Source organism: Thermobia domestica, chromosome 10, assembly GCF_964235325.1.
Source record: "Thermobia domestica chromosome 10, izTheDome1.hap1.1, whole genome shotgun sequence".
In the NCBI taxonomy this organism is placed as follows: domain Eukaryota; kingdom Metazoa; phylum Arthropoda; class Insecta; order Zygentoma; family Lepismatidae; genus Thermobia; species Thermobia domestica.
Window position 1 is genome coordinate 238,281,556 of NC_137463.1, and position 27,424 is coordinate 238,308,979.

A 27,424-nucleotide genomic window follows, 5' to 3' on the forward strand; every position below is an offset into this window, starting at 1 on the left:
GTTTTTAAATCAGCATTCCAAGACAAGAGTGGCAGGAGAGATAAAGTGTATTGCTGCCGCAGGGAATTACTTTGAATACATGTAAAACGTTTAGATCATAGGACGTATAGTTCTCTCGTATTGCAGAACTTTTGGAGTAACCCTCGTATTGATTACCGTTGAAACCAGCAATGTGTAATCAGCTAGTAAGAAAATAATTTAAAATAACTAAGACAGGACTTTTCAAAAATAATAAGAGAGATTTTAATGTGTGGGCACTTATGGTCCCTTTTTTATTTTTATTTTTTTTTTATTTTTCTCATTTGACACATATAGAGAGCTTAATATCTCCAAACATGCAATTATTTCCTGGCCACAAAATGATCTGTGTTTAACGTGGCGACTCCAACTTGCTACTATCCACTGCACTATTTCCTGGGACTGATAAGATTCCAGGATTACAAAAAGGCATGAAAAACGGCAACATTGACAGTATAAAATTCCCCGTGTAGAAAATTATGGCGGCAGCTCTGCACACATCATAAATCCCTTGCATGATTTAGTTTATCTGTCACGAGTCTAAAGTAGATACAAGGGCTTTTTTTTTAATTTTCTTTTGGTTCAAGTATTAATCATTTTTCCTATCTGCATTACATGTAGTATTTCTTCAACAAAGTATTTGTATTTTCTTCTTCAAAGGATAAACCAGAGGTTGACACTTATTGTGTAGCTTACATAAATACACCAGAACACTATTTTTTAAAAGATATTTAAAACATAACTGAAAAACATTAAGTGTATCACTATTTAAGCCTTCAATCTTCACATACAATTCACTTACACTTAATTTGCACACGCATATAATACAAGGACAAATATTTTACTCACTATCAGATATTGGAATATCCTTAACGTTTTACTACAATAGCTTGAAAAAACATTATTATTCTAAAAAATCTATAATACATTACGATCTCTGTAAAAATAAATGTCCTTGTACTTCATAACTGTGCAAATTCAGCGTACATGAACTACGCTACCAATAGCATCTCCCTTGTTTAACCAAGAACCAGCTTAATTATTCTATCAAGTCCTGCCTTTTCTGTTGCGTTGACCCAGCAGAAGCTTTTAGCACATAGGAAACCTTATGAGATCATCAATTATTAATATTCTTACGACAAATAAATCACAATATTTTTTTTCGTTTTTATATGTATATAAAAAAAACAGAATTAGCGTCTCCATTCATGAGATACGTTAGCTCGTTAAGACAACGATCTTTCTACCTATATTTATATATATATATAATATGTCTATAATACTAACAGCATTTATCACACAAAAAAACGGCCTACACATATTTCAAATACTAATCATACATACAGACACAAAAATATAGATATTTTTTGTGCACACACACTGTTACTGTTAGCAAGACAGAAATTGCAAAATTACATGCAAACTATACATGTAAAAATTTGTACTTTTCAAGTATTTTTTTTAAATATATATACACATTTTAAGTACCTTACCGTTCACAAGAGTTAAATTAGCAAATTCAAAAACAACCTAAATGCATCTCCATTTAGAAGGGACGTAAAAAGAACTCACAAACTAATTTTATAATTAAATATTTTTGTGCTTTCATTGAAACAGTTTGAAATCATGCGTACTCCAAGATCTATCTACAGTCTTATTACATTATATGGCAATATACATTGAAACATATATGTATGTATATATATATATATATACCGGAAGTTCAGGTGAAATAGTAGTAGTTAAAACACATGTATAATTTACAATTCATACAATGAGTTGCTCATTGTTAGAAATTGTAATTTACTATAACAAGAATTAATGTTTTAACATTTAGCAAGCTTTTAAATTAAGAAAAACTCCTTGTTATTAACATAAGCTACTACTGAGTCAACATGTTATTCACTTGACACATAAAAATTACTAGGGCTGTGTGTGTTAAATGAAAAAAAAAAAAAAAAAAGTTATTCCGTTACACAATCACATAAAAAAGCTACAAGATAAAGAGCAGCTAGGTCATCTATATATCTTGTACATTTTGTACAGATGTCAAATTAATTGTTGTTTTGAAATATTCAACATATGTTTTCGAGAAAAATTAAGTACCTGCTAAAAATACTTACCCTTCAAGTTTCACTCTTTAATTTTAGCTTATTAATAACCAAAACCCCTATTATTACAACACCTAATCTTAAAATGTATATTGTGGTTCCGTCTATAGTGTGTTATATAAGGTATCTGAAAGATTCAAATTTATATATGAAGTTATCACGAATTGGTGTCAGCTGTAATTGCTTCTCAATTACGATTTGCATAAAACGTATCTACAATCACAATTTGTCCAACAGGACAGGATCTACGAGGGGGAGTCCGAAAATAAATTTCCCCTCTCATTTATCCCAAAAAGGCGAACAACAATGAGGGAAAACAAGACAGCGGTTACACGCACGACACACCCAGACAAGTAGGTATCGTTCGTCCGCGATCCTGTAGCTGGCGTCGTTGCAGCGCCTGCGCAAAGCGGAGACTACTCTCTCAGTCTAAGTCTGGTAGCTACGGAAAGAAGGCTCGTTTTAACGTCGTGGTCAAAGGAGGAAATGCGAGCGGTTGTCCGTTATGAATGGGCACGTGAGGTATCGAGAGCAGAAATCGATAACCGCCTCGTGGAAGTCTATGGTCCTGATGTGATGTCGCCAATTCAGTGAGAGGCGGCAGCAAGGCTGGACATATCCGAGACCTGGAAGGATATGCACGGCCACTACAGACGAAAATGTTAGGATGGTGGATGACATGATTCAAGCAAACCGACATATCACCATCGATGAAGTAGCGGAGGAACTTCTGCATGCAGAGTCCTGAATTTTTCCTGGAACAGTTTTTGAAACTTACAGACAGGTATGACAAATATCTCAATGCACGTGGTACTTATGTGGAAAAAAATAAAGGTACGTTTGATCTTTAATGCCACATGTTAGTTTTGATATTGCATCCTCACCTCTGTCTACAGTCGCCTGGGGAAACTTATTTTCGGACTTCCCTCGTATTAGCAGTCATCTGGGCCAATCACGCTCCAGATTTAACTAAAAAATACTGACTCATTCCACTTTTTATGAACATTAGATTACTGAGTAACAAACACAGTTATATAGTTAAGAAACTATTACTGTTAAGTGACCACCTAACTACTGTTACTGAACTCATAACTGTGTTTAGCCCAATGACTAAACTGTATTAGTGAATGAAGATGCATAAAGTACATCCTGTATGTCAAGTAAATAGAAATGAAGTACTTATATATCATCCCACGCTTATTACCTACATGCTATAGGAAAGCAAATTACAAATGTGAGTAAGTACTCATGGAAGAATTGGGGATATGAAAGTAGGAGAGAAAAGATAATCTAAAAAAGAACACGATGCCCACAGTAAGGTCACATCCTGGGATCGATTCTTCACAGTAGTAAACAAATGAAATTCTTAAGTTTTACGTCCCACGTTTCTGCCGGCTACGCTAAAAGAGACGGTGATGATGAGAAATGAATGAAATGGTGGAAGAAAATGGTAGGAAACGGGAGAACCCCGAAAAAACTCACGCCCACGGTGTTTGTCCACCACGAAGTTCAGTTGGCGCGGTCTGGGATCGAACCAAGGACTCTATGCACCAGAGGTAAACGCTTTACCACTGAGCCACCGCGACCCCAGTAGTAACCAATATAACTCACCAAAGCCTCCCTTCCTTTCCTGACATACTGGGATAATTTTCAACACCTATAGTAAACTTTGGAACATTGTCAATCTCTTGTTAAACTTGTGCAGATAATGACTGAATATTGTTATGAATGATAAGTTTGATCGAATGGACCACGCTTAAGTCAACAAAGACTGATCGTCTTAAGAAACTGAAATGTAGAATCGAATCAGTAAGTGCTGTCTTTCATACTATAAATGGAAACAGGATGGTTCTGTGGTACAGCACTCACCTCTGGTGCAACGGATCCTAGTTTCGATCCCAGACGATGTGAACTTGTGGTGAACAACACCGTATCCATGGATTTTTCAAGATTCTCCCATTTCGTCCCACACTTTCATTCCATCATTTATTTCATAATAGTCACTTTCAGTAATCATCTATTTGTTTTAATGTAAGAGAATATAATGAAATCTAATATAAAAAAGTAAAAATTCTTTAATTTTTTCTCCTCACGAACAATACGTTACATTAGGTTTCCAATATAGAATAACGGCATGCGATTTCATCCTGAGTATGATCTCCGCATGTTTTTAAAATCTCTATCAAGATGGTTAATGTACAAATATCGGACTTCCTCAATGAGGATTTAAGGACATTAAAAATAAATAAATACAGTATTGAGAATCCTTGCGAAACACTTTCTTTACAGTTGACGAAAATAATTCTTAAGCGGTGAGCACTTAATAAGGTAATAATCTGGCAGTTTTTAGGCTGTTTTCATGGTTCATTTGGTAAAACTCGCCTTCTCCACATAAAATGATTTTTCAAAGAACAGGAAAAACTCCTACAACGCAACACTGACTTTGGTGGGTATTGCGTTTCGTAGTCGTTTCTTAATCTACCTGGCTATAGACGTACAGAGGCTTCCTTTAACTTGAAAATATCAGTAGCCAAACAAGTGAAAAAGACTTATCCAATCCCATTAAGGCGAGTTTTGCACCTGATGAAGATTCACATATTAGAATCTTGATATGTCTTTGTATCTTAAAAATGCATAAGGCTCCGATTTCATTTCCCTCGTTCGAGAAAAAACTCTTTCTGATAGGAAAAAGGTTAAGCTGGTCATTGCAGGCTGTCAAATAAATTACTGTACAATCATTTTCGCTACTGTATAATTTTCGCTGCCATACTTTAAGACTTTATAGAGGGAAAGAAAATAAATACCACCTTTGTAGGTAGCAAAAACTCCAGGATTAGTAACTGTGTAAGACACTTACAAAGCGCAAAGTGGGTGAGTACTGTTTGGGTTTAGTTGTAAGGTAATCTTCAAGCGCTTACAGTAACGACACATATTAGATACAAATCGTTAGAGTAAGGCTTAGCACCGTTATATCTGATAGTATGAGCAGGCATATCGTCTTCACGTATGCAAGTACTGATACCCGCAAATGCCAATACACGTTCATTGCTCCTTTAGATTTTTATATAATTACTGACGTTGTAAGTCAGGAAATAATAATATGGAGATGGATGTGCTACACAATTAAGTATATGGCTATCATAAAAACAGTTACTGTAATCTAATATTACGTAATCTACACGGTAATTGCAGCAAGATATCATACTATTCAACTCACTTCAATCTAGCTTTGAGAAACGATGAAGGACGTGGTCCTCCTACTACTGGAAAAAATAGGTAACTGTGTACTTGATTTTTAATTTATATTAAAACTGGACCGAGAAATGAAATATGTTGCATGTATGATTAATTAATTAATTAATTTATTTATTTATTTTTTTATTTTATTTATTTATTTATTTATTTATTTTTTTGTAATCACTAATATGGGGACTAATGACTTACGTCTTAGCAGGCGTTCTTCAGTTTTACTTTAAATATACTTAACCTAGAGTAGACGTATTTAGATAGACCAAATCAGCTGAAACTTAAAGAACTTTTAACACTTTGAAAATAAACTACAGACTTCATCAACAGATGACACTGAAAACAACGCAAATTTAAGACGTAGTAACTTCGTATGTACATATTTAGCAGTCACAACATTTAACAGTTAAAAACCACATAACACACACAGCCCTAATAATTGTTTTCCATTTATGTTAATGCTTGCCTCAGCTTTCATCACATTCCAGATTCGTTCTCCCACTATGGCGGGAGCATCACCTACCATTAAATATCTGCATTAAAGTTACATGTAATTTCTCGAGTCAAAACGATAAAAACCAACTTTCTACTGGTGTAGACAAATCATTTTTAGCTAATTTCTCTCTCTTTTTTTGTGGAAAATACATAAGCAACATATTTAATTTAGCTTTCCAAAAACGAAAGCTGGAATAGATTACAAAGCTGTATACCAACTCTTCAATTTACTCATCAAAGTGTTTTAATTCAACATTGTTATAAAGTTAATTTTGCATTATTACTTCCAACCCTGCTTAATTAATACATATTTTTTTTTTCTGTTGCAGACTGAGTATTCTATATATATATATGTTTAACTTAATGCGGGAGATTAGAGAGATTACAATTTGTTTTCTGAGAACACATCAAATCCTTGTAAAGGTTACAATTCATTATTTACACCTTACAATACTTAGTTATGGGAAATAATTCTCGAAGCAGTATTGGTTGGCGAACGTTCAGACTAGATGAAAACAAAAACCGCTTCTTGAAAGAAAGAAAGAAAATAAATAAAAAATAATAATAAAAAAAAAACTTTACTATAGTTTTAACAAAAATATTATGATCGCGTCTCTGTTACGATGTTTTCTACGTGGTACATTGGTTGCATTGTATTTTCATTCCAATGGACAGCATATTTATATAAATATAACAGATTGGATGCAGCTACTTATACAAAGCTAGTTTCTCCGTTAAAGGATTTATACATCATATTTGATATAAACGAAAAGGCAAAATTCATTCAGCTACCGGGTTGAACAGAGAAATTTCGAGTGTGTACGTCCTTAACGTAATTTCGTTCACAACTTATCTAAAGATCACGGTGACACCACTAAATGACACGGCTTACAGTACATCTACCTCTTGTAAACAAGCATGATTTTAATTTACTTATGAAATCAGTGTGGCTTTTCACTAAGTATGCTTATGGTAATGTTGAAAAGTAATAATCATGAAATTCGGCATTAATGGGTTATAAATGGCGGAAAAATTTCTTTCAGCCTCAAATTTGTTAAATAATTCTTAGGTTATAACCGAGAGAAAGATGTTTATGTTCTACTGCTTTTACTTTTGTGTATGACTAAACGTTTAACTATGACAAAAAGAGAAAAAAAAAATGTAAACGAAAAGTAAAGCTATGACCAAATTTCACAAACACTATTTAATTATTTTATTTTAGTAATATGGTAATATACTATTTTCAGCTATTCTATTTTTCTTGCACGACAATTTTTTTTATTATTTATTACTGTTAACTACGAGCACAAATTCTAAAGGTTAAGTCATTATGTTTAACGAACTTGAAAAATCAACAGCAAATTGTCATATACATACACAAAATCACTATATACTATATCCAAATTTTTCTTTAGTTTAATTTTGTACGAGCCAAAACATCGTGATTCGTATCTATTATGTTCTAGCCTTGTATCCTAAACACTTTTCAGTTTAGTGGAACAAAAGGAGACACTGTATCATTTATATTGCAATTCTACCACCGGAAAAATTAATTATCTGTAATTAGGCATATATTCTTGAATACACTGCCGAATGCTTTTTATATTGAGCTACATTAAGGTTCATGAGATTTATAGATTCTAAACTAGTTTTGTTGGCATCTTGGTGTTCATTCTACGATGCAAGTAAGAGCAATTTTTCCAGAACTCTTAGGATAAAAGGTCATCCAATTTTAGCCTAAACTACTGCAATCTGCTGCACGCTAGAGAACAATTTGTGTCGTCTTAATCTGATGCATTACTTATGTGGCAGGTGAATCCTGCATACGGATCTTAGTTCATTTAATAAATACACAATATATAATAGTGCAATTCTAAAATTACAAACGGTTGGGCCCACTTTTACTTTTTTTAAAAAAAAATAGGATTGCGTTTTTTCATTATAATGATCGGGACGTGCAATATTAAATGGTTTAATACTTTATAAAGTGAACACTTTGCTGTAAGAACTGAGCGCAGGGATGCTATGAGTCGAAACAGAGCGTTTATTTTGTAGCTTTCTAAGACAAAACACAACGGACAGCATATCTTTGGCCATCCTTACGTAAAAAGACAAATTGAACCAGATCAAATTACATTGAGGTGTACAGTCACTACCAGAATGAATATACACATACCACCGTGTTCTTCTGTTAACAACTTTGGAAACGAGTCGACCAATTTTAATTTCAGTTTTGTTATTTTGGATGTAGAGAAAATTTCATCTCGGTACAGGACTGAAAATTGTATTTCAATTGGTCGTTGAAGTTACTAGCATAAAGCATGGTATACACCAAACTGTGCTGGTAACTGTACATACACTTTTAATGTAATTTTATCTATGGACTTTTTTTTTTTTTTTTTTTTTTTTTTTTTGTAAGGAAAACACATCAACTAAACATCATCATCCTTCGTATTCTTTACACAACCGGTGAACTTCTAGGTTTTATGAATTCAAATTCATGTCGTACTCAGCGCGTGCATACACGATTTAAACGGAAAAGATAGAAGCCATTTTCCTACCCAGACCACACATTTGGTGAAAGAGATACAAGAAACCAACAGGTATATTTAAAATTAGTGAAAGCCTAACAGAGTTTTTTATTTTAAACCATCTGCATATATTTAACTTACAGCAGTGATTACGCCGAGTAAAAAAAATATGAACAGTTTATTCAGTTATTTACATCTTCCTCTTCATTTCTCGTCGAAGTGTCAGTCGATTGGCCCTCTAAACTTTGGCAGTGTTTCTCCATGTGCAAATAGTGGACATGCAATGAAGATAAAGTATCATTTTTCTCAAAAAGTTCGGTAGAATTCCTGAAAATGTCTTCCCGAATTGAATGACTGACAAAACTGCTAGGATAATTCTCATAACGTACGCTTCAATATTTGAGTTGTTTGCTAGTATGAAGTTTAAGGTTATCTAGTTTACGTGTTGGTAATTGGCCCATACACTATGAAATTTTAGAATTTCTTGAATGAGTTGATCAATTACAAAAGAACGTTCATATACAAGGTTTTCCCCTAAACTAACTAATTATATTTTCTAATTTCACAAATAATGCACATACAATGACATATATCAGAAGTTGCAGGGTAACGCATCTAACGCAAAAAGTATGTAGGACAGTCGACATGAAGCCCCCACACTTCCCATATGCATGTGATGTGGTCGGCACAACACTCTGACTATTTATATCTTTGGCCCAACGTTTCTTTATATACTGACGGAGGCTGGCTAATCTCTGAGTTGCATTTGGGCGAGGGAAAGAAAAATAAAACCAGCTCGCAAAAGGGGGTTGAATGTGGTAGACTGACACCTTACAGACTATGCCAATTGGTAGACTGACATCTTACAGACTATGTCACCATAGAAAAAGTAATGTATTACGAAATAAGATATATTTCAATTAATTAACCCATACTTTCAGGTCTTTTTATATAGTCTAGAAAATTACTGGTGTAGTCTGTGACGTCATCATATTCTAAAACTTTTGATAGACTTGAAAACAAATATTAGTTTATTTAATAGTATTTCCTTATTATTAGTTGGTCTAATATATAACATTTGAAGAGGTAGAGATATGGAGCTTAGTGAAAAAGCTTTAAAGCAATGTGATTATGTAATTACCTTTATAAAGTACTCTGACTTTATCTTACAAATTGTGCTCATTTTTTGGAGGTCAAGCCCACAATCCTGCTTACCTCCGAGTTGTTTCCGTACGTGTAGATTAACGTTTTCGGTTAGTAACAGAAAGGACAAGCTCGAAACTATGCCTGAATCTCTAAATGAATTACCTTCTTTCCTTGCTAAATTAAAATACCGCTAATTTTACAGTAATTAGGTAATATCTTCAAATAGATAAAAGATAATCGAAAAGTGGAACAAGACCTCCCTAGACAGTATTATTTTGCGTGAGATACCGTTATCACGTCTCATTTATCTGCTTTCGATTTCCAGCCATTTAGAAAATCGGCATTTATTTTCGCGTTTCTAAATAACAGCAAACAAAAAGCTACTAGGTGACTCGTGATAACGGTACCTCATGCAAAATAACATCGTCTAGGGAGGTCTTGATCCACTTTTCGATTATCTTTTATCTATTTGAAGATATCACATAATTACTGTAAAATTAGCGGTATTTTAATTTCGCAATGATACAGACTCTTAAGTCAAGTATTTCATCTTCCCTTTGCTTGTAAGTACATATTTTCTAACGGACAAAGCTTTTATATATGACCATAAAGTCAGTATGCACTTTTCATCTGATCAAAGTTCTTTCGTCAATTATTTCACAATGAATTAAAACTGTAAGAATGAGTATTTTTGAAGTAAAGAAAACTGCAATGAAGTACTATATTGGTCCATCCATTCAAACGTTACCGTAAAAAGAGAAACTGAACTTTGCTCTGCACGAAGTTTTTTTAATAGTTACATTTAAAAAAAATATATATATTTTTTTTAAAACATGAGCTTACAGTAATCTGATTTCTATCGCACATTTTAAGCCAGTTTGCAAACTATTTAAGAAATGTCAGCGCAATAACTTCAAAACTATAAAGCAAAATTAAAACGGTTTTTTTTTTTTTTTTTTTTTTTTAACCACCACATGCTGAAAAATATTTTTATATTGTGATGCGAACGATACGTTTCTTTATTCTGTTCTACTTTTCTAAGTCCTTGTACTCTACGTATAAAAACTTCAATTTTGTTTCTTCTTGTACCCATTTCGAAAAATAAATAAATAAATAATATACTGCAAATTCTACATACACCGTCCCTTTAAACCTATCAAACACAAATCGTTGCCATCAACAGGCAGGAATAGTAGTACACTGATCTTGGAACACTCTAGTGCAGTACCTACTTACTCCGTGCACAATATTGTGTATGATAATTAACTATAACGGAACAACATTGTCGGCTTACAGCTTTACATAAATATCTGAAGCTTAACTGAAGAGAATATGTTTCTTATCAGTATGCGTCAAAGTTAATACAAAGATGACGATGCCTAGCTAATTAATGTTTATCTTCAGAAATGAAAAGACGACAAGACTTGATGCGATATCCTTCCACCGATATTGTTGAGGGTAAGAAAATATTAATATTCTCCGTTTTACCGTTCAACAATCTGCATGTACCAGAAATCGTTTAACTTACAAGGTTAGTCGTGCATTTTCGGAACCATTCCAACGTTTCTAACCGCATTATACGCATACACGATTAGTGTTCAATATTTCATGTGTTTAGCCTGTATTTTTGTCTTCAAAGTTTTTATCGAGTTCCTATTTCTGCGATACTGTCAGTAAAGAAAATACACCCAATCTAGGCAACACGTGTTTTTGAACTAACGAAGAGAACTAAAATCGATCAGCAGCTTTGTTTCTCGAAGCGGAAGCAACAGTCTCCCATAACTAAGTATCTCTGAAACACTAACATAAGGAATATGTTACCATTATTTCATCATGAATAAAAAGAAATGCAGTACTGGTGGTGATACTGTCCATCTTCTTCCAAGCCTATATTTCCTATTTCCCACTAAGCTTCCGTAGAAGTGACAAGACTGGCCTTCGGGGTGTAGGCTGTAGCGTTGGGATCGAGATTAGATGTGGATGTTGGATCCTCTGTATGAAGCAACTTGGAACTTCCGGTCGGGCTGCTGGGTGAAAAAGTGTCTGATGGCATCACAGCCAACACCTGCGCAATTTTCATTTTCAATTCTTCGATTTCTTTATCCTGGGCACGAATAAGATCTGGAAAAGTAATAAAAGAAATCTCTAGATCGCATTACAAAGGCATGTGATATTCAGTTGCCTGTGAAAGGTTATAATATTACACGAATATAAAACTTGTACTAAAAAAACACTTATATTAGCGTATATTTGTTAATATATCCTTTTCCCACCAAGCAGCTTCTAAAGAAATGAATAGGAATTAGAAGAATAACATGTCCTAAGCTTTTAGGCATTTATTGTACAGTAACATTTATCAAATATACAACAGATATTCGAAATGCCCCTTTACCGAAAGTGAATATCAACGCCACATCACATACTAATACCTCGAATAATAATGATGCTAACAGTTGTTTTTACTTTGAGCATGCTGATTATGGAAATGGTGTGTGAAATATTCGGACGCTTTTCAAGCTATACTTGGTGAACCTGTCTTTGCATTTCATACTAAGAACACGTTGAAAAAATTTAGAAATATGTTAGGTTACAGTATTTTCTAATTCAAGAATCTGACCTCATGCTCTCTACATCTACAGTATGATTAGTTTTGTTCTTGTGCGATCAGTTATGTGCCAGGGAAGAATATCTGTGCCAGCTAATCTAAATTAAGGAATGTTATTTATGTTTTCATGTCAAATTATTTAAAAGTATATTTTTTCTGTTTTGTATTTTAGGTTATGAAGTATCTTAACATTGAAAGTCAAAGAGTGAAACGGACGATTGGGCTGGGAACCGACATAATGTTCAATTAACATAAAGCACTGGATTGTCCAAGGATAACATGAGTTGTAGAACAGTTTATGAGGTTTGAATGATTGAATATTGCCGTCAAGAATGAAAATATGTGACTGATTAGAAAGAAGATCGGGTAGCATTAATGATCAACACATAGGCCAGATTCCCGGGTTCGGTTCTCGATCCAGCCACTAATTTTTCACTCTCTGAATTACAAAGAATTTGCATCTATAGAGATTATATTATGATAAAAGATCGGTCGTTTCTCCATTTATCGTAACTAAACGTAGACTAGCCCAGCGGGCAAATTCCAGGTACACCCCTCCCCTTTCTGCGTTCTCAAATATTTACTAAAAATAAAGTAGTTACATTTATCTGGAATAATATACAAAGTAATTCACCTATATTGTGAATCTGTTGCTAATAATTTTTCAAGGGACGCATATGTTGCCTAATGGCACTCTCCTAATATCCGTATGAAAGTCCTTTTCATTAAGCCAATCCAATCTTGATCAGACTTTAACATTGTCACGTTGATACTCTCATCACAATGTGTTTCGTTCGTTATTTGTTACCCACCTAAACGAAGAAGTGATTGTGCCATACAAGAACATATTTAGAAAACCAGTTAACAAAACACTTTCTTGTACGGTTATTTTTGTTTGTTTGTTTGACTCGTTTTACCTTTATAATTTGCTATGGTTAGTACAAGTTCCGTTCCAAAGTTTAAGAGCCTGACATACCGAAAATAATACAAAATTTACCATTTTCTTTTGCTTGTTTTTTGTAAAGGAAAGGAGATAATGAAATGCAACTTACCATATAGATAATAATATTCTACAACAGAAAATACGAACCTGAAGAATTTTCAGTGTTGCCATTCATAGAAATTACAGTGTTGCCAGAATAACATTTCCCCCAAAATTTAAGTTAAGGCAGCGACTAGAGGAATGAACTCTACTGCACTTGATCATGTATCATGTTGTCTTGGAATCTTGTGAACTACTTTTTAAATAATAGCTGTATTTAGTTTGTAATAAACAAAAATAATTTTAACACACAGTTATTAAAATTAAATAATAATGTTGTTTAGAAAGTAGTTTACAGGATACCAAAACAACATGGTATGTAATCAAATACAGTTAAGTTCGTTCCTCTAGTCGCTGCCTTAACTTAAATTTTGGGGGAAATGTTATTCTGGCAACACTGTAATTTCTATGGATGGCAACACTGAAAATTCTTCAAGTTCATATTTTCTGTTGTAGAATAACAATATCTATGATTGTGGTAAGTTGCATTTCATTATCTCGTATTATTGATAAATTTTGTATTATTTTTAGTATGTCAGACTCTTAAATAAGAAAGAAATGTTGCGGTATTACCCCATACTTAACACGTAGACTGCCATCTGTATGGAATTCCATACACACGGCTCTTCCGTGCAGCGCCGCGTGTATAATTTTCCATACACAAACAATATATTGCACTTTTGTCGCGTTCGTTTCATAGGTGTGTACGTAATTACACACATATGGCGTAAAAGTCACAATTTAATGACCATGCCGCGTATATGTAAAACCCCACACAAAGAAATACATTTATGCGGCCAAAACAAAGTATTACTGGTGGACTGTTGCCCGTGGCGCACAGGTAATAACTATCAACAGACTATGTTGGCAATCAATAAGATATAATAATAATAATAATAATAATAATAATAATAATAATAATAATAATAATAAAATTATTATTATTATTATTATTATTATTATTATTATTAAAAACTACTTACTTTCACGTATTTCCAGTTGCCGTTTTGCCTCGCCTAACGCAGAGAACAGATCCAGTTTAATTCGAGTTTCTGCACTCAAACTGTTTTCAAGATGAGCATTTTTATCTTGCATTGCAGAGAGGGCTGACATCAATATTTCAGTCTCACTATGACTGTCCTTGTATTGCCTTAAACTCTGAGGAAAAATAAGCACGTATTAGCATATAATAGATAGCACGATAATAAATAATAACCAGGGAAATAAACTAAAATTATAATTGGGGGGTAGATTTATGGAAGGGAAACTGCTTAACAAAGCCTCTCCATATAACACAAAACACACAAGATTAAACGCTAAGACTTACATGGCAACAGAAGTGGACATTTACGGTTATCAAGGTGAGGCAGAAATATTTAGGCAGTTTTAAAAATGTCTGATAAGATATGAACTAATTTTTAGATGTTTTGTGAAGAAGTTTGTCTTCTTTAGCCATAGTAAGTATGTTATATGAGGGGGCATTATATTTTTGCACCGGGATATTTTTTTCATATAAAATTGATTCAACCAATATCAATGTAATTTGAATGCAGACATTTTAATATCGGATAAATAAAAAAAAAAGCCTAAAAGAGGAAGCTTTTAGATAGGATGAGGAACCTAAGAACGACAGCATCAGCTATAAACAAGACGCCCCAAGGTCGTCCAAAAAATCACGCCAATTCTGAAAGCGTGGAAGGTAAAAATGGTACCAAAAAATCTTTTACGTCCCACGGTTATGCCGGTTAGGCTAAAGGATACGATGATGATGAGAAATGAATGAAATGGTGGAATAAAGAAGGTGGGAGGAAACGGCAGAAACCCGAGAAAACCCACGAGCACGGAGTTTGTCCACCACAAAGTCCACACGGCGCGAGCTGGGATCGAACCAGGGGCCCCAAGCACCGGAGGTGGACGCTCTACTTAAAAGTTGGAGGAAGTTCCTGAAACTGTACACTCCAGCAGAGCTTCCTAAGTCTATGACGGGATATCGATAAAGACTGAGCTTCACTTGAACTGAACTACAAAAGTGAAATTTTTGTTGTATATTTGACAATTATTTCACATTTTACGTTGCAAAACTCTCTATGATCGTAACTGCTTGTTCGTTCTCAGGTATAAAGTGGAATGACAGCGCTTCAAGAAAGTTTAATGATGAAGAGCACAAAACCGTAACCAACTTCTTGTTTCTCCAAAAGAAGGAAGTAAAGCAGATCCATTAAGAACTGTAGGTGACAACGACCCTTAATATACATTAGTTAAACGGTGAGTTGTGTAATCTAGAACTGGCCATTTCAGTATTAAAAATGAAAAACTCAATGGAAGGCCTACTTCTGTCTGCCCGAAAATGAAAAGCCATGACATGAACATGGAGGATGGCCGAATATCATTCACATTATTGTTACATGTTTGGGTATCACATGAATTCATTATGCACAACGTCTTTGATATGAGGAAAATTGCAGCAAAATGAATTCCAAAAGTTTTGACAACAGAACTATAGTAACATGTGGAAACCTAGGCAGCAGTTTAGGAAGTGCAAAGAATGAGTCAGATTTCCTGGACAAATTCCCTACTGATAATAAGACATGGATCTACTCTTACGATCCTGCGATGAAGAAACAGTGGTTCCCCCAGGCCAAATAAGTTCCATATACGTAGAAACAAATGGCAACAATCTTTTGAAATAAGAATGGAATCCTGTTAATGGATTACTTCCAACGAGGTTCAATAATCAATGAATATATTACTGTGCTGTACCGGGGAAAATGAATGAAAACATCTAGGGAAACGTTGGGGAAAGCTCTACATAAGTGTCATCAAGCTGTTTCATGTAAATGCCTTTTCACACACTACAGGCAAAACAGCGAAATTAACCTCCTTAGTCTTTACAGGGTTAACCCATCCAACCTATTCGCCTGACTTGGCTCCCTCATTTACCATCTGAATGGAAGAAATGGATCTATAATATCACACTGAGAGACAAGTAAAACACCAACAGAGTATAATATTCTCTCCCGGTCTCAAAATACAAACGCAAGCCTTATGCGTCATGCCTCTTGCTCATTATCAGGGCAAAACATATCGAAGTTACAAAAGTTTTGAGTTTGTTAACAGTAATGCCACTGAAATAAACGCAACAGCAAAAAGAAAGAAAATAAAACAGGAAGAAAATCTCACTTCAAAACGGATAATATTTATCATACAAAAATAAACCAACCTGCACTTCACGGTCTGCTGCGAGACAGCATTCCTCTTTCAGTTTCAATTCTCTACGCAATTGTTTGACTTCTCCTTCCAGCTCGCGACGACGGGCTCGACAGCTTTCCGTACATTCACCTCTGAAAAGAAAAATAAATAAATAAATAAATAAAATTACGTGTTACATGCTTTGTTAACGCACTGAGAGCTTCAAGGAAGCCTGGAAGCCACAAATATTAAATGTTCGTGGATACAATTATTACGTACGTAATTAATTCCCATGTATCAAATCCCCATTAAATACTTCTTTTCTTATGTATGTCTTTACAATGCTGACAGCAGTCAGAGAAAATTCCACTACGGTAAAATATCGCTCTAACGCATACTACTATAACGAAGTGATCCGAATTTCGTAACTATCTTTAGGTCTATTCTCTTTTCTGGACATTAGCTCATCTTAGGTCTCTCTCTTTTCTCCACATTAGCCCATCACATATGAGGGACGATGTCTCACGGCGATCACAATATCCGGGGAAATGGGAGGAAAGAAGTGGCCTGGGTCCTTTTATGTTATATACCATCCCGTCAAGGCTTTTTTCTATACATCTTTTCGACCGGGTGTCCCCAACGGAAATCGAAGCACTAAAGGCGGCAGTATTAGCGACGACACATGAGCCAAAAGAGAAATGGGTTCTAAGAAGAAAAATCCGTACTTCCCGGAATGGGAAGTACGGATGTTTCTTCTCGGGGGGGAATCCGTACTCTCCGACTGGAATGGTCTGAGAAGGAAATTCCCTGACCATTCCAGTTTTTAAAATTTTCTCATGAGATTCCCTAATCTTTCCAGGACACTTTACGAGTAAGTTGAACTCTCTGACTTACTTAGGTTTTACAAGTTCGTGGGAGCCCTGAGTAATGTAAATCCTGCAGTGGATATAACAAAAGGTGATTTCTTGAGAATTGATTTATTTTAGTGTGACAAAATTTTACTGTAACAAATTAATTTCAGACGTTTTCAAAACTTCGTTATTCTGGTATTTTACTGTTTTATTATTATTTTTTAATGGATCTGGAAACGAATACAAAGGATCACATAGTAAATATTTTTTTGAATTTATTTATAGGTGTCACATAACAAGGTTTTCACTTGTTAGGTGAGAATGAATTCCTCGACATTTCCAGGTCATGATTTACATATTTTCATTACTATAAAACGTTAAAAAAAAAAACTACATTTTTCAAGATCAGGAGATTTTCCATCTATTATGGATGTACAAGTATATAATATTTATGTACATAAAGAGATTCTGTAAAACAAACTAAATTACTTTATAAAATAACTATCAAATAGCCGGGTAAGGCAAAAAAGAGAAATGAGTTCTGAGAAGCAAAGATGCGTACTCAAAATTCCCTTACTTTTTCATTCTTAATTTTATTTCATTTATTTATTTAGGTTTTCATGAAATTCCCTAACTTTTTCGTTCTTTCTTTATTTATTTATATTTTTCTTTAGGTTTTCATGAAATTTCCTGACTTTTTCAGGTTTTCCAGGTCGGTAGGAACCCTGCATAACTTTTTTTTTTTTTGCTAATTTTCATTCATTGTTCCATGTAAATACACAAAAACTCGATGTTAATATATTCAGTAACGGAGAAAAGATACACCGACTGGTTCTTGTACATGCGTTGAGTACTTACTTGGCCGCTGCAGCCATTGCGACGGCCCGTGCAGCAGCTGCTTCCTCTGCCTTTTTGGCTTTCCTTTCAGCCGCAAGCTGTGCTTCACACACGCCTCGCATTCGCCTCTCCTCTTGCAGCCGTCGCTCCAGCTGACAGATTGTCTGTTTATCGTTTTGACGAGCTGTTACCAGGCCGTGCAGTCTGCAAACAAATAAGTTTAATTATTTAATTCATAAAATTACACAACGTACAAATATACACAGAATAGCGACGGGAAGAAAGAAAGTAACAGGAAATATCTAATGAACTGGAGAAGACTCGAACTACCTTACACCTTAAATACACTTTGAATACATTGGCGGCATAGGAAAAGCAGAATCAAGCTTGAAGTAGTACAGCGAATATGTTGAAATTTAAGATTAACTTATGTAATTTCTGTACCATAAATCTTTAGCTTATTTATTCTTCAAAATAGAAATAACATACAATCTCTGAGCAAAGCAATTATCCTACACACACAATTAATTTTCCTGTATGGCACATTTGAGCAAAAGCATCACATCAGCATTAAAGCAGTCTACAAGGCTGGATTTCTTGACCACAGAAGCTTATTTCTATACATAACACAGTTTCACGGATAATTCTCACTTCCTTAACTTTATAATTCGAAATACCTGAAATGTTTTTATAAGAACGAATTTACAATCTTGTTCTTCCGCATCTTTAATATACAGATGGTGATCAGAAAAATGGAAACACCTGAACGAAATTGCAATTTGCCAGCTTAATATGGTGTCGGGCCACCTTTCGCCTTCAGAACAGCCTTGATGCGACGTGGGATGGAGGCATAGAGGTCGTGAATGGTAGCAAGTGGAATTTTACACCATTCCTCGTGCAGGGCATCGGCCAGTTCTGTGAGAGAGGATGGAGGTGGAAATCGTCGCCGAAGTCGTGTTTCCAAGACGGACCACAGATGTTCAATTATGTTGAGATCTGGGGATTGGACGGGCCAGGGGAGGTGTTGCACTTCATCCCGATGTTCCTCAAACCACGCTGCAACAATGCCAGCTGTGTGAATGGATGCATTATCATCCTGGAAGATGGCGTCATTGTTCGGGAACAACATCCGGACCATAGGATGCAAGTGGTCTCCTAAAATTGCGACATAATCGTTGGCAGTGATTCGTCCGCTAAGTGTGACCACAGGACCCAATGAAAACCATGATATGGCGGACCACAGCATCACCGAGCCGCCGCCATGTTTCACAGTTGGGCGGAGACACTGCAGATCATAAGCTTCTTTGGGCGTTCTCCACACACAAACAAGGCCCGTGGTTGGGAATAGGGTGAAGGATGACTCATCCGACCATATCACACGTTTCCAGTCCTCAACGGTCCAAATTGCATGGTCGCGGCACCATTTGCGGCGTGCGAAAGCGTTATGGTCCCTAATGAGCGGTTTGGCCCGTGCAACACGACCCCGTAAGTTCATGTCATGTAATTCGCGGCGGACTGTGATTGTCGAAACCGGGTGGGGGAGGTGCTGATTGAGTTCCTCCTTCACTTGCTCTGCAGTGGCACGACGGTTCTGCGTGACAATGCGCTTTTATACCCGACGTGACCTGTCACTCATGATTTTCTTCCGCCCACTGTTCCGCTTCCCCGATGTGGTTTTCCCGTGTGTTGTGTAGGCCGTCATCACCTTCGACAATGTCCCACGCGACACACCTAACACAGTAGTCGCTGCCGTCACACTCACTCCACATAATCGCACACCAACAATTTGCCCTCTTTGAAAATCTGAGAGGTCTCCCATTTTACACTACCTCCGTCTGCTGCAGCCACTGGACACTGCTGTTCCACTGCGCCTGACGTAGTATGGAGACCGACCTAACACACCACCACCAGCGGTCCGGCGCTGCGGGCGCCACGACACCACTGCCAACGCATACATCTGACGTGTTGCCAACTACAGGTATTTCCATTTTTCTGATCACCATCTGTATATATTTTTTAAAAAATTCTCGTTGCAATGTTTATTTTAGTCGTATCAATAACATATATACCACCACATTAACATATAGCCTGAAGTAAAATGTTCTCAATATTCATTGATGATTTATGGCTAATTTGATAACTATATTTCTTAGTAATCTTGTTCGTATTAAATAAGAACTTAGGTCAATAACGGAAAGGCCTCGACGAGGTTTGACAGGTAAAGACAGCCGTAGATTTTTTTTTTAAAACAGATGAATGCATTTTTTATTTGTTAAAATGATAGGCACACTCTTGATTGCATGTCACCACTAGAGTGTTACTACAGCTGTTACCACTATCTGTGAAAAGTTACTGTCAATTATAAATTATACGATAGTGTATGTTTTATTGCAGGTAGAAATGACGAAAGTTACTACATACAGACTTAAATCTCTATTCATCTATTTCAATGTGAAAATAGAGAAAGAGACAAATATCTCCGGTGTATTATTTTCGTACTCACGAATAACATGGTGGAGGGTAACGGGAAAGCATCACTCAATTTTTCCCTACTTCGTTGACAATTGTTCTTTTCTCCCCACACCGTTTCTAATACCCACTCATTCGTTTTCTGCTCGACCCAGTTAATTTTCTCCATTCTTCTCCACACCCATATTTCCAAAGCTTCCAGTCGTTTTTCATCACTTCCGCGTAATGTCCATGTTTCTGCCCCATACAGTACAATACTCCACACGAAGCATTTTATAAATCTATTTCTTAACTCTTTAGTCAAGGTCTCACGAAATAGACTTCTTCCTCCTAAAGGATTCTCTCGTTATTCCTATCCTTGCTTTTACTTCACGTTTGCACTTTATATCATCACTAATACTACTACCAAGGTATTAAAAGCTAGTCACTTGTTCTGTTTCTACCCTCCTACTTCTACATTTGACATCGATCGCTTCGTTTTAATCTCCATGGCTTTCGTCTTTCTAACATGTTATTTTCTTTTTAGATTGCGCAACAAGCGCCATATCATTCTATCTCCTACTGAAATGCCGTCTTCATTATGTAAGGTCTTTTTCACTCTCTCTTCTAGATAAATAATGTTGGCAAAAGACAGCATCCCTGTCGAATTCCCCTTTCAACCGCACTCTTCTCTGTCATTTCCTCCCCTATTCTAACACTTACTTGTTGGTTCATGTACAAGTTTCTTATAAGTCTTAGATCTTTCCATTCCAACCCAATCTTCTTTAGAACTCTCAACAACAATTCCCGATTCACGTGGTTAAAAGCCTCTTCTAGATCAATAAATGCAACATACACCTCTTTCCCTGTCTCTATAAACCTTTCACCGATCACCATTAATAATCCAATTGCATCTGTTGTGCCCTTACCTTTCCTGAACCCAAACTGTTCCTCCTCAACTTTTTCATTTGTTCTTCCATACAACATTCTGTTCTAAAGTATCTGAAGCAAAATTTTTGCTCCATGCGATATGAGAGATCTAGTTCTATATCTCTCTGGATTTGATTTCTTAGCCATCGATACCACGAGTCTTCAAGAAGTCTTTTCGCCACTTTCCCGTTTCATAAATTTCATTGCAGAGTTGGAACAATTGTTGGTTAACCTTATTAATTTTGAGAACTACTATTAATCTCAGATATTACTGGCGACCTACTTTTATCTTTACTAGACCTCCAGATGGAACCATAAAATAACAGTGATCGACACAGGGCAATTAAGACTGCCTCTAATAACTTTCCGGTCGACCAGTTGGCTGCTCCTGGTGTATACTACACTAAACCTGACAGGTGGTGCATTTACGTTAGGGTTTATTTCAATCAGACATCGGTGGATCATTTTTAATAAAAAGTTCACAGATTTTCTGAAAGTTACAGGTTACTTATTGTCTGAGCCAGCTGTCCTCAACCTGAAACTGTAAATATGTTGTGATAGTACTGCTTCTTCTGACAGAGGGATGCGGGGTTAAGTTTTCTTCAACCCAAAATGTTTTTTGGCTTTTAGACGGTCAAACTTTGTTGTTTCGGCCCCACATGCAGTGTTTGTGTGATCTTCGTGTCGAATGAATAGACATCGTGGTATATCCATCTCGCCTATATCGTGAACTGTGTAGTCGGGTTGTGTACATCATATAATCTTTTACATTTATGCAGTCCACTTATTTATTAATACGTTGAAATTAATAAAACATCATTAAAATCTATTTAAAGACAAACGCTGTGTTTATTTCTAATCTATATATATAAAAGAGAACGTACAAAATTTTGTCCGCTCATCACGCTAATACGGCTGAACCAATTTCTTTCATTTTTGGGGGGTTATTAGGATTTGGACCCTAGATGGTTTTTATCATATCACTTTAATTTTTAATTACCAGTGTCTTGAGATAATTGACCATTCAAGTGTCCATAACGTACAAATCCTTTGTTATTAGTTCATCATAGGTAAAAATAAACGTATTTATATGCAACCCGCATGACCGTGTCACTCGGCGGGTTAACATAAATGACAGGCGATATACAGCGGAAAATAGCTTGAATCTTCTGTTTAAAATTTTTTAATTGATTTGCTTATTTTTACAGACACTTTTACAATATGCCAGCACCGGGATGACCGCAGCGAAGCGGGGCGGGTTAACATAAATGACAGGCGATATAATGTTAAGATTTACTGCAATCTTCTATGGTTTTTATCATATCACTTGAAAGCGAAAAAGTAAAAATTATCTAAGTAACAAAGTTTATTGCGTTCCGGGGTGACCGCAGCGAAGCGGGGTGAACGCTGCTAGTTTATTCATATGTGGAAAACAGAATACCTTTGTTTCGCGTGCACACTTATCATCAGGGTGTTCACAGTTAACGTAAAAAACTGGAGTAAGTTACGTGTAAAATTGATTAATAACTGCAGTTTTTGGTGTAAAAAAAAAAAAAAAAAAAAAAAAAAAGCCATTTTCTTTCTTTCCTTGTCAGTGTAGCTAGCGCTTTAATTGCTAGGCGTTCCCAGACAGTGTTCGTTACGAGGAAACTGTAAACACTTGGGGTACAATTAAGTTTTTCACTGATAAAGTATTCCTTTCTTATAAAGTCACACGAGCCAAATGTGAAGAGATATCGTATTCTGTCGCGTGACGAGAGGTCTGTCCCCCTCCCAAATGGAGTGTTTGCACGTAACATTGGTTCAGTGATGAATATAGCATTTCAGCCTTAATCTGAAGTAGGTAGAACTGGCGTTGCAACCCGTCCCTGATCCCCCAGATCATGGGTGGACTCCTGTCAGGTTGTGGTCATACCGTTGGATTCGATATGTTGCGGCGTCGCAACGGCATCTGGTGCACCAAAGGGGTTGCCTTAATACTCCAGCGCAGACCCAGGTGCCCCGATCCCCTCTCGCTAGAAGAGTTGAAACCACTAGTATCTTTTTTTTTTTTCTTTTCTTTAAACGTCCCACAATTATGTACCGAGGATGGGAGAGACTGGGACAATGAAATGGATGATAATGGTGAAATGAATACACTGGGAAGGCGGGAAAACCTCGAGAAAATTCACGCACACGGTGTTTGTAAACATAAAGCCCACTCGGTGTAGCTGCGATTGAACTAGATATCCCACGTGCCAGATGTGAGCGCTCTACACTAAGATGCAGCGGCTCTCTCCGCCTCCTTCCCAGTACATAGAACTAGTAGATGGCTTTCGACCCCTCGCGCTAATGAATGTATCCAATTATCCTTTCTTAGGAAGGTTCAATTATAACGTTTCTGTAAACTTCAAGAAAGCAGTTACTGTTCAGGTTACAACTACGAACCAGATTAAAGCCCTGGCGTATAAGGTAGGTTACATATCTATTCCACTACGGAAAAATAGATGATACACTATGTTTTCTCTTTCATGTAATATTTTCTCTTAGTTTCGTTCTTTTTATTGATTGTTTTCCAAAAATCAGCGTTCTCTGTTGTGAAAATACAATTCACCTGGGTTTCCACTTTGACTCTTTAGGTTTCAATTACTACCTCTATAAATTTTTCAATTACTACCAGACGAAGAACGCTTACTTTAGCTAATACACTACCGAGGTTACAGAAGAATACTTACTTTGATTGTAAATCATCATTGTCCTGCTGTAACTGGGACAACTCGTTCTTAATAATTTTTTCACCTGAGATCAATGTGTTTATTTGACTACGCAGGTCTTGTTCAAGCTGTCGACTTGCTTGAAGATCAGCTTTCAGTCTTTTAACATCTGCTTCCAACCTACAAAGAAATAGAACATATAAATACGCATAAATAAGGGTAGAAAACATATTTCAACATAAAGTCCTGAGGTGAATATTGAGAGTCAAAAGGGACAGGAATGAGGAATAGCACAAATTTCATAACGAGGAACTGCATAATTTATACTGTTTACTTAACTCTGTAAGGGTTATTAAGTCTACCAGGCTCAGCTAGGAAGGTCATATAGCGAGAATAGAGAAAAGTAGGGCAATTTTAACTGGAAACCCAATCACAAGAGGACCATTAGGAAGACCAAAGCGCAGATGAGAGGACAATATTAAGATGGCTCTCGCAGAAATAAGAATATCAAGTAGAAACTGGGTGAAGTTTGCTACGGATATAAGTCAATTTAGAGCTTAAGTGAATGCGGGACCCAATCTCCGGGTTCCACAAGCCATATAGTTAGTTAGTCAGTTAAATTACTTCTATCTCTTCATTAATGGTATCGTTCTTGGTTTTATCTCATTGTCAGTATTCTTTCTTCTGAGAAACGCACTAGTAGTATCCCAGTCCCAATCATTTTCGAATTATTACACAATCCCTTCATTTTAGATGACGTAACACGAATTTCTCAGCCCAATGCAAACTACATCTGAGGCTGATCAAATGTAGTCTTAATTGTTACGACGTCGAGTTCTTTATATTCGGTATTGGATACGAAGGGGAAACGAGACGGTAAAGTTACTGTAGACCAATGCCTTTTTGGACTCAGATATAATTTTTTCTCGAAATTTCTCTCAAAGATAGCACGTAGGATTTTCAATATCCCTTATTTGTACGAGGTAACACAAAGAAGTATCTATAGTAACCATCACGTACCTACAGTGTCTGATCCATTTCCACTATCTCGACTTTCAAAGAGCAACAAAACTATACTCACATGTGTACTAGTCTCGCTGCTGTTGTATAACAAGTAAAGGGATGTAGTAGGCAAAATGCTACCGAAAGAAAGAAAAAAGGCTTTCTGGAGGAGTATATCATGCATGTAAGCTTTAGCATTCACGCATAGTAGAAATGTCGGAACAATTGCTTTATGGTAGAAAAATGAAATTTTTGAGTTTTACGTCCCACGGTTATGCCGGTTAGGCTAAAGGAGACGGTGATGATGAGTAATGAATGAAATGGTGGAATGAAGAAAGTGGGAGGAAACGGGAGAACCCCGAGAAAACCCACGCACACGGTGTTTGTGCTGCTTTATGGTAGAACGAGCCACTGTATCATAATTGATCATTATGCTCAGCAGTCTCCTCCACAACCCACATCAACGAAAATGCATGCAAAGAGGGTGCCAGTGAAACTTGTAAGACCTGAGCTAAAAAGGATTTGATTGTAAGAATCCATTACCACAGCGTCCTACTGCCGAACGACTGCATGTGTCCCAATCAACACTAAATCGTGCAAATCCATTAGAAACTGAAGATGAAGACTGTCTGCAACGCCCGTGTACATACGTTAATACCAGGACATTACGCCGAGCAAAAGAGCACGGGCAGAAGACTGTACGAGTGACACTTAGGTGGTGACTGCTGGAAACATTGTGATAATGGACAAAGCATGGATTTACCTATATGAATTCTCAAATATTTCTTGTGGGCGATTAGGAAATCGAAGATTGTTAATTAATCGAGGAATCGAGAGAAAAGATCGGGTTATTAGGTACAGACTTGTTTATAAAAAAAGGCAGACGAAACTTTGTGCGTAAATGCATAAACACTGCCTCGAAAGATTTTTACGGTTATTACTACAGAGGAAAACTCAAGAATCGTAAGGTCCAAATAAATGTAAAAATCGATGCTGCTGCTTATCAAAATCTACCAGGATACCAGGACAAAGCTTTAAGTTATAGGGCTTACACATTGTTGGCTTTCTACAGATGCACGGCGCTGCAACTGGTAACCACACCTCTTTCAAAAACATTCCCTTTAAGAGTCCAGATGCTAGTCACATGGATTTTTGGGGTTTTGGACTTTTCAAAAGACGCCTTTCATCACGCCGGGTTCGCACGAGAAATGACCTCTGGAAAGCTTGCACGGACGAGTGGAACAATATACCCCTAGTACAGCTCCAAAGAAGCTGCTGCCGCGGAAACTGCGATACCGTGCAGTAGTCCATACTGGTGGCCATCACACTTAGCACACTCGACGGTGCCAAGTAAGTAAAACTTCAATATGTTCGAATGGAAACGGATCAACCTGTGTGTAGTTGAAGTTAACGTGTAAACTGTATGTACAAGAATTTGAAAAGGCTGTGTTAGAGAACGAAAAACCAAAGTTTATTTGCTCTTGATAGCTTGTGTGACACTGATGCTCAAATTTCAGCTCCCCGCTCGTAAATGGCAGATGAATACATTCAAACGCTGCAGCGAAATTTCATAGCTGATTAACATGATTTGTGAGATTCTTCTAAATGCAATAAGAAATGTTCGAGGATGTATGTAAGAGGTAATCATGCGTTAAAAAATAGAATATATATATATATATATTGCACTTCATTTTAAATATAGGGCTTAGGTGCAATTTGCTCAAAATGTATTTAAGATTCTGAATGCACAAACTTAACATACTTTCAATCCTTTTATGGAAGGAATTATTTTTCATTCAACGTAATGTAAAAACGACAGTGTAATTGGATTATGCTTTTGAAACAGTAAAGGAGGATTACCCATTTATCTGCTACGTAAGTGTAATTAATTGTATTTACTGTCTTAATTCCATTTACATGATTAAATAGAAAGTAACTTTGAGACGAAACTATTGCGGGGTTACAAAGCTTTGGAATTAATTTAAATCACGTAGTGCTTATATTAGTTGTTGCTACTCTTAATTTTGACGCCTTCTGATACATCATGTACTGTAGTTAATGTTGAATTGTTTTCGTTTTTTAAAGTTACTTAGGTACTATATAACTAGTATAATGGATTTAATATACTACTATAATATATACTATGCAGTATATAAACTACTATAATGGATTTTGGTTCATGTTAACTTCATCAATATTGAAAAATGGATTACTTCCCAAGTAAACCGGCCAATAATCAGTATATCACAAAGTACATGTACTGACACGCTGAAGCGGTAG

At 36.1% G+C, this 27,424-nt stretch overlaps 1 protein-coding gene across 2 annotated transcripts in view; it reads right to left on the bottom strand.

The window, feature by feature from the left end:
* Positions 1 to 241: 241 nt before the first annotated feature.
* Positions 242 to 27,424, bottom strand: part of LOC145663113 (macoilin) — a 77,562-nt gene continuing 50,379 nt past the window's right edge. For both annotated transcript variants that reach the window (XM_081729391.1, XM_081729390.1), the window contains 5 exons: positions 24,164 to 24,322; positions 18,093 to 18,275; positions 16,415 to 16,535; positions 14,178 to 14,352; positions 242 to 11,668 (listed from right to left, as the gene is read on the bottom strand). In XM_081729391.1, the coding sequence (XP_081585517.1) occupies positions 11,454 to 11,668; positions 14,178 to 14,352; positions 16,415 to 16,535; positions 18,093 to 18,275; positions 24,164 to 24,322 (853 nt within the window). In that variant the 3' untranslated portion in view covers positions 242 to 11,453. The remainder of the gene's footprint in view (positions 11,669 to 14,177; positions 14,353 to 16,414; positions 16,536 to 18,092; positions 18,276 to 24,163; positions 24,323 to 27,424) is intronic.